This window comes from Rosa rugosa, chromosome 3 (assembly GCF_958449725.1).
Source record: "Rosa rugosa chromosome 3, drRosRugo1.1, whole genome shotgun sequence".
Lineage (NCBI taxonomy): Eukaryota > Viridiplantae > Streptophyta > Magnoliopsida > Rosales > Rosaceae > Rosa > Rosa rugosa.
In genome coordinates this window covers 24,735,007-24,742,800 of record NC_084822.1, presented here as the reverse complement: position 1 = coordinate 24,742,800, position 7,794 = coordinate 24,735,007, and the positions used below count along the sequence as shown (strand labels likewise).

At 40.5% G+C, this 7,794-nt stretch overlaps 1 protein-coding gene across 1 annotated transcript; it reads right to left on the bottom strand.

Moving 5' to 3' along the window:
* Nucleotides 1-805: 805 nt before the first annotated feature.
* Nucleotides 806-1,556, bottom strand: LOC133739772 (classical arabinogalactan protein 10). Its single transcript, XM_062167571.1, has one exon. The coding sequence runs from the start codon at nt 1,469-1,471 to the stop codon at nt 923-925; it is 549 nt and encodes a 182-aa protein (XP_062023555.1). The 5' UTR covers nt 1,472-1,556; the 3' UTR covers nt 806-922.
* Nucleotides 1,557-7,794: the final 6,238 nt, after the last annotated feature.

Sequence of the window (7,794 nt, the reverse complement as noted above, 5' to 3'; positions counted from 1 at the left end):
CATAACACATCATTTCAGACGGAAACAGAATTCGCAGCTTCTCTAGCCAAATCAGGTTAATCAACTCTCTACACCTATTGCTTCCTGCAATCCCTTTGCAATTTCAGGCTAAAGTCCGATAAGCCATGTCATCTTAGGTCGCCCGTACGCACCACTATCGTGGTTGGTCAAGAGCGTTAAGCTCTGCTTTATGTATAACAATATGTCAAAGTAGCCTTGTTTTGGAAGTAAATAAAGAATTATAAATTGAATACTGCAAAATAATTCAAAATGACACCTATTTTGGTGGAAAGGGAGAATTTTTCGAACAGTACCTAAACTAAAGGTCACTGTGAATTAACGTTCCTCACTTTATACTAATTACACTTTGGTACCTGGACTATAAATCCCGACCCACTTTTGGTACATGCCGTTAATAACTCCGTTAACTTTATGTCATTTTACCCTTCAAAATATGTGAGGTGGCATGCCAACTAACGGAGTTATTGACGGCGTGTACCAAAAGTGGGTCGGGATTTATAGTCCAGGTACCAAAATGTAATTAGTGTAAAGTGAGGAACGTTAATTCACAGTGACCTTTAGTTCAAGTACTGTTTAAAAAATTCACCCTTGGTGGAAATTGAAGTGAGGCTTTCAAGCAATGAATTTCTTCATTTTTTCCACAGAGTAATATAAAATTTCCAAGCTGAGAATGCCAAAGAAGAGAATTAACTTATTGAAATTATAAAATTCACACTTTGAATTAAATTCCATCATTTTTTTCCCTCACCCAAACACACCCTAAAAATGTATTGAAATAGATTAGTAGATAAAAAATGCCTCTTTATATTTCAAGATAAATAAATAAATTGAATTTATACAATATTTTGATCCTTGAAAAATCAACAAACCCCCACTATATGCATAACTCTCATTCTCTCATTTACATAACCAAGACAGCTGCAACAACTCCAAGGGCAACAGAGCCGGCTACGTTGATCTTGTTCAAAACAATACCATTGTTGGATGGGGAAGGTGCCCCACCTGCCCCATCAGTTGGTACAGAGTCTGTAGTGGGAGGAATTGCCTGAGATTCAGAGGTAGGGGATGGAGGAGATGGTGGAGAGCTAGCAACAGGTGCGGTAGAAGGAGTAGCATCTGACGAACTTGGGGAAGTTGTTGGAGCAGCTTGTGGTGAAGTCTTGGAAGAAGTAGGGGCAGCTTGTGGTGAAGTCTTGGAAGCAGTTGGAGCAGCCTCTGGTGTAGTCTTCACTTGAGAAGGAGTAGCCGCAGGAGCTGTCTTCGATGAAGAAGCAGGTGAAACAGTAGGCGCAGGAGATGTTGATGGTGGAGGTGCGGTAGCAGCCGCATTAGGTGTTTTAGCAGCCGCATTCGGGGATGCAGCTGGTGAAGATGATGGAGATTGTGCATTCGAGGAGGCTACCAAGAGTGCAGCCATTAGGAACACCACAACAGATCGTGCCATTGCCATTAGGGGAAGAGAGATAGAACTCTAAGAGAGTATTATTTAGGGGGTTTGAGACTCTAAGAGGCAAAGTGTAAATGATGGCTAAAGAAAGTATCAGGAGGGAGCTTTTATAGAGGAACTCAGTTATAAGAAGATCATTGGATTGTTGAAACAAATTGATACGAAAACCAAGGGACTTGAGTGGTGGAGATATTCTCATTGACCGTGTAAAGCAATGTTTGTCTCTTTTGAGCAAATTTAGTTGGTAGTTGCATGTAAAGCTAATGTTAGTAAAGTTAGTTTTTAAATGTGTAGATAGCAGAAAACCTTATTTCTAATGAAACAATTTTTTTTCGCTTTTAATCATTAGACTGTCAAAAATAGTGAATATTTTGTTCTTGGAAAAAAGGCACTTACTCTACAAATGACTTTTTCAGCAACCAGTATTGAATGGTTAGTTTGCTAGAATAAATTGGATAAATTGAGGAGGGAGCTTTTATAGAGGAACTCAGTTATAAGAAGATCATTGGATTGTTGAAACAAATTGATACGGAAACCAAGGGACTTGAGTGGTGGATTAATTCTCATTGACCGTGTAAAGCAATGTTTGTCTCTTTTAGGCAAATTTAGTTGGTAGTTTCATGTAAAGCTAATGTTAGTTTTTAAATGTGTAGATAGTAGAAAACCGTATTTCTAATGAAACAATTTTTTTTCGCTTTTAATCATTAGACTGTCAAAAATAGTGAATATTTTGGTCTTGGCAAAAAGACACCTACTCTACAAATGACTTTTTCAGCAACCAGTATTGAATGGTTAGTTTGCTAGAAGAAATTGGATAAATTGAGATCCCAAAAGTGTTTACCAAATACGAAATGTCAAATATTTTAGCAACTTACTATCTATAATGAAAGTACTTACGTGCAATAATCTTAATGGAACTATGTTTAATATATATATATATTTGAAAAATGTTATGTTTGAGCAACCCAAAGAATCACTTTATATTACACTACCGGTAAACAAGCATCATCTTTCATTCCAAGCAAAACATGAGACATGGGAATTGGACTAAATCTGAAAAATTGAGTTTTGTTTTTGTTAATGCTCAAAGTCTGGCGGTAGCCAAACCTCCGTTTAACGCAGGTCCGGTGGGCGGACCGCTACTCTGTATACTTGATGATCTTCGCTGGCTACCAAATGAAAGACAGGGCGTCAGAGGGAGACCGCGTTGGGCGGTCTTCACTTCTCCGATGCCTAAGTCAGTTGACACATATAGGCAGCATAATAATAAATGAGTAGTGAATGCGTGATTAATGAAGAGAGAGAAGAGGACCTTTATAGGTGAGGAGAGGTCCGATCTTCTCCTTGTTTTCGATGTGGGACTGAAGTGCTTCAGTTCCCAGTTTCAGTAGCTTCTGATGCCGTCTTGGCGCAGCGCGTGGCGGCGCGTCAGCGGTGATCCCGGGGTAATCTTGTGCTCAGGCCGTAGCCCGCCTGGTTGCCTATCCGTGGGTCACTCCTTTGGCGGTAGTTGGAACCTCTGGCGGTACAATGAGCGTGGCTCATTATAGCTAATTATGCTTTGCAAATGTACATGTAGGTACAATTTTGAATCAAATTGTTATTAGATTTGTGGATTCAATAATAAGTAGAAACTTTTTCCCTTATCAAAGTTTTAGTTTCTCTTTTTGGTATAATCAAGAACCAAACATTAGATTGCACTAAGAATCTCGCCAAGTAAGCATTAAAAACCCTAGCCTCGTAGAGAATGAAGCCAAGGAGAAAAACATCCGTGCTATTTTCTCACGTTCGGCGACAGCCGTCGTCAACCCTAGATTTGCCTCACCAACTGTAGGTTGCTGCCAGACGGGATTTGCTTATTCTATTACCCTTTGGTTCTTGGGATTGGCTTGCTTGGGGGTTGGCAGTGGGTGATTAGCTTCGGTGTCTGGTTTAAAGCATGTCTGTGGCAAGGGGGTTATGGACATCATATCAAGGACAGCAGTGATGTTGACGCCGATAAATTGCGCAAGGGCTCCAAATCCAGTGGGATTTGTGATTGGTGCATAGGTTTGTTGTCTTTTGTGTGATAGCATCACGGTGGTGTTCCTTGAGTCATGGTGGTGGTGGGTGTGCTCACGGTGGTCATGGTGATGAAGGTCGCAGTGTGCCTGCGACGCTTTTGTTAACAGAAGTAAAGGTTGGAGCTGGGCTGGGCAAATCATGTTGGGCCTTAGGCTTTGTCTCGTCCCTTGGGCTTTGGGCTGCTGCTTTTGGGCATTTTAGGCTTCTTAGGCTTCCAATTAGTTAGTTGTTTCTTTTTAATAATTTCCTAATTTTTTGGGAGCTATGCACTTTTTATGTTTGTACTGTGCCTATTTATTATGACGTAGTGATATCACAGTTTACAAGCTCCTTGCTTTTCTTAAGTGAGTGACAAATGTATAATGAGTGGATCTATCTCTGTGTACCACTGTAGTAACACCATAACTTTTTGTCTGTATATAGATGACAGTAAAAGGGTCTGTAATGACCATTCTGACTTGAGTATCAAGGACAAGTCGATTTGACTTTATTAAAAAAAAAAATAATAATAACATTAGACTGCACTAACTTTTTTGTAATTAATTGCACTTCTTATAATGATATGTTGAAGCATATTCTACTTCTTCTATACCAAAATAACCATCTTTTGGTGTTCATTCTTATATTTATAAATTCAACCATCTACCATTGTGGATATATATGAATAACTATTTATATTAAAAAAAGTTGTAATAAAATAAAAAACACTAATTTTTTATATCATAATTATTGAGGGATATTTTTTTTTTTTGATCAGGTAAATAACTCAAATGCTATGTTAATGCTCAAAGTCTGGCGGTAGCCAAACCTCCGTTTAACGCGGGTCCGGCGGGCGGACCGCTACTCTCAATGTTAATGCTCAAAGTCTGGCGGTAGCCAAACCTCCGTTTAACGCGGGTCCGGCGGGCGGATCGCTACTCTGTATACTTGGTAATTCCTGCTAGCTGCCAAGTGAAAGACAGGGCGTCAGAGGGAGACCGCGTTGGGCGGTCTTCACTTCTCCGATGCCTAAGTCAGTTGATATATAGGCGGCATAGTAATAAATGAGAGTTAATGCGTAATAATGAAGAGAGAAGAGAGGACCTTTTTATAGGTGAGGAGAGGTCTGATCTTCTCTTTGTTTTCGATGTGGGACTGATATGCTTCAGTTCCCAGTTTCAGTAGCTTCTGATGCCGTCTTGGCAGAGTGCGTGGCGGCGCGTCAGCGGTGATCCTGGGGAACGTTTGTGCTCAGGCCGTGGCCCGCCTGGCTGCCTATCTGTGGGTTACTCCTTTGACGATAGTTGGTACCTCTGGCGGTACGATGAGGGTGTCTGATTATAGCTAATTATGCTTTGCAACGTACATGTAGGTACATGCTACAACTAGTCTTTCGTGAGTCGAACTCACAACCTCCCACTTACGAATTTTGATGACTATATTAATATCATAATTATTGAGGGATATTTTTGGTTTTATTATTTCAATTACGGATTTTGATGACTATATTAATATTAATTAACCGTTATTTGGTCAATGAGGCTAATTATTATGATTGTTAAATTTTTTTTAAGAGGAATAATCAACTAAATTGAAGGTTAGATAAACTACACATAATGACCCACTCGTAAGAGCTATCAAATAGAGTCATTATCTGAGCAATTCGACCTTTTAAAGCTAACAACTAAAGCGTATCCATCAATACAACCTACATTACCTATGAAGAAATAAAATAGCATAGATACGGTAGGGGATCGTGATGATATTCCTCAACCCTTGGTCGAGCTAGAGGCCATCTCAAGGTAGAGAGTAGCACCACCCATATCTTCCTCCACCCTAGGAGTTTTTGTCTCTTGCACCTCCTCATTCAAGCTCGGTTCCACCTCCCCCTCATTAACCATCATTGTGATGCCCCGGAAATTCGTATTTATTTTCCGAAGATTTTCCGGAATTTAATTAGTGGTTATTGGACGATTTCGTGGCTCGTGGATGGAGCGGAAGTGTTTCGGGCGAATAATTATTTAGAAAGCGTCATTTTAGGGGGGGCGCAAGGGTTGACTTTTTATTCGTTGGGTATCTCTGAAAACGTCATTCACGAAAGTCATAGAGCGTGTTGGATATGTGGATATGTGGAATGCGGAAATCGGAGTTCGTATGAGGAAGTTATGGCCGTCGAAAAAAAGTTTCCATTTTGGTATATAAGGGATTTTTCCTGAAAAATATCAGAAAAGTCAGATTTTCCCTTTTTGGAAACCTTTCCTCTCCCTTCTCTCCCGAGCCCGCGCGCAGCTTTCTATTTCGCCGGCTTCATTCTTCCTCCTCCGGCCACCATCGGACGCGATTCCAAGTGGGCTTTCTTCGCCTCAACCTCCTCTACATGTCTGTGGAAGTGATCATGATTCTTCACGATTCGAGCTGTGGTGAACGCTGCAAGGCCGAGAAGAAGCCGCGTCGGGGACGAAATCGCCTTCGTCAGAACTGGAGATTCTGGCCACCTTTGCCGTTGATTCTTGAGGGCTTTTGGAGCCTAGTGGACGTAGATGCTTCTCCCCAAGTGGCTTGCATCGATTCAAAGTGTGGAGGTTGAATTTTGGAATTGAAATTCTACGGTTTCAATCGGCCCGATTTGTTCTAAGGTAAAATTCGATCGATTCGTTTATAATTGGACTTTGTTGTAGTTATGAAAGTTGTAACTGGAGTTGAGATGAACTTTGGTGTTGGAAGTTTTTCCAAATTCTGATTTTGGGCCGGCGGCAGCGCCGCCACTGTGGTGGTATTTTCTTGTTGTTTCCGGCCACCTCAGGGATAGTTTATGTTCCTGAGTTCGATCTACTCATCGATACAAGCATTTCGATATATAATACGTAATTTTTGGAGATTGTATGAGCATGTTAGGGTTTTTGTGATTTCAATAGTTTGATTATTTGATCCGTGAGGATCCGACTATCCGATCAACTTGTGGTTCTGTCACATCGATCGTAAAAGCATTCAGGAGAAATTGGGTGGTCTCGGATGAGGGTTTGCCTCGATGGGCGTTACTTTCAGGGTTGTTGTTCGATTTGGGGATTCGAATTTTAATCACTTGGTGATTCGTATTCTGATTTGAGATCATTGGTGATTAGGTGCTTCTAAAGGTGATTTGGACAAGTTGTTGGTGTGAGTGTTAGTTCGGTTCTGTATAGAAGATGCAGTGGGATTCTGAGGTGAGTAATCTCACATTGTTCATTTACGAACGAAGTTACCTTTATTGTTTTGAGAGTTATTTAGTTAACTGCAAACTATAGTTGGTATTAGTGGCATTCCTGAGTGAATGACCACGTATATATATATTTACGTGAAATATGTATATTCTTATGGGTTGATGAGTTATTTAAGCAATAGGGATTGATGGGTTTCATTCTATTGTTTGAGGCTTGACTTTTCGGGAAACATTGTTTTAGGAATTGGGAATTTCTATTGTTTGAAAAGTGTCAAGATTTGGTGTGAGTTGTTTAATGTTTTGATCTAACGACCGGGGGTCTGAAGATCTGAGAGTCACAAGTGGTGATTTCTCCTTTTGATTTGATTTAACGTTTTGATCTAACGACCGGGGGTCAGAAGATCTGAGAGTCACAAGTGGTGATTTCTCCTTTTGATTTGATTTAACATTTTGGGTCTAGTGCGACTTGCTTAATGTTTTGAATCTGACGACCAGGGAGGTCGGATGATTCGGAGGTCACGGGGTGACATCTCCTTTTGAGAGTTGAGTAACTTTTGGTCCTAAGTGACCGCTTTGAAATGTTTTGATCTAATGTCCGGGGAGGTCTGAGGATTCGGGGTTGCTGGGAGTGACCTCAGGCAAATATATCGGGACTTCACGCCTTTGGCCGGGTTTGTGGATACGATCAGTTAGAGCTCTTGTCTGTTGCTATTGTACATCATGGGGGGTAGCGGGGAGCTATCTGATGCTCAAGAGTACGTGTTTTAAAAGGGAGTTTCGGGGATTCTTTCTTTTAAATGTCCGGGGAGGACTTGTGTATTATATTTAATTGTCAGAGTTTCAATTATTATGATTTTGTCACGGGGTGACTTGTGGTGATTTGAGAATGTGTTTTAAAAAGGAGTTTCGGGGATTCTTTCTTTTAAATGTTCAGGGAGGACTTTTGTATCATATTTAAATTGTCAGAGTTTCAATTTATATGATTTTGTCACAGGGTGGCTTGTGTTGTTTTCTTTTGGGAAAAGAATGTGTTGTTTTGGGAAAAGAATGTGTTGTTTTGGGAAAACAGGGTGTGTGTTCCTCT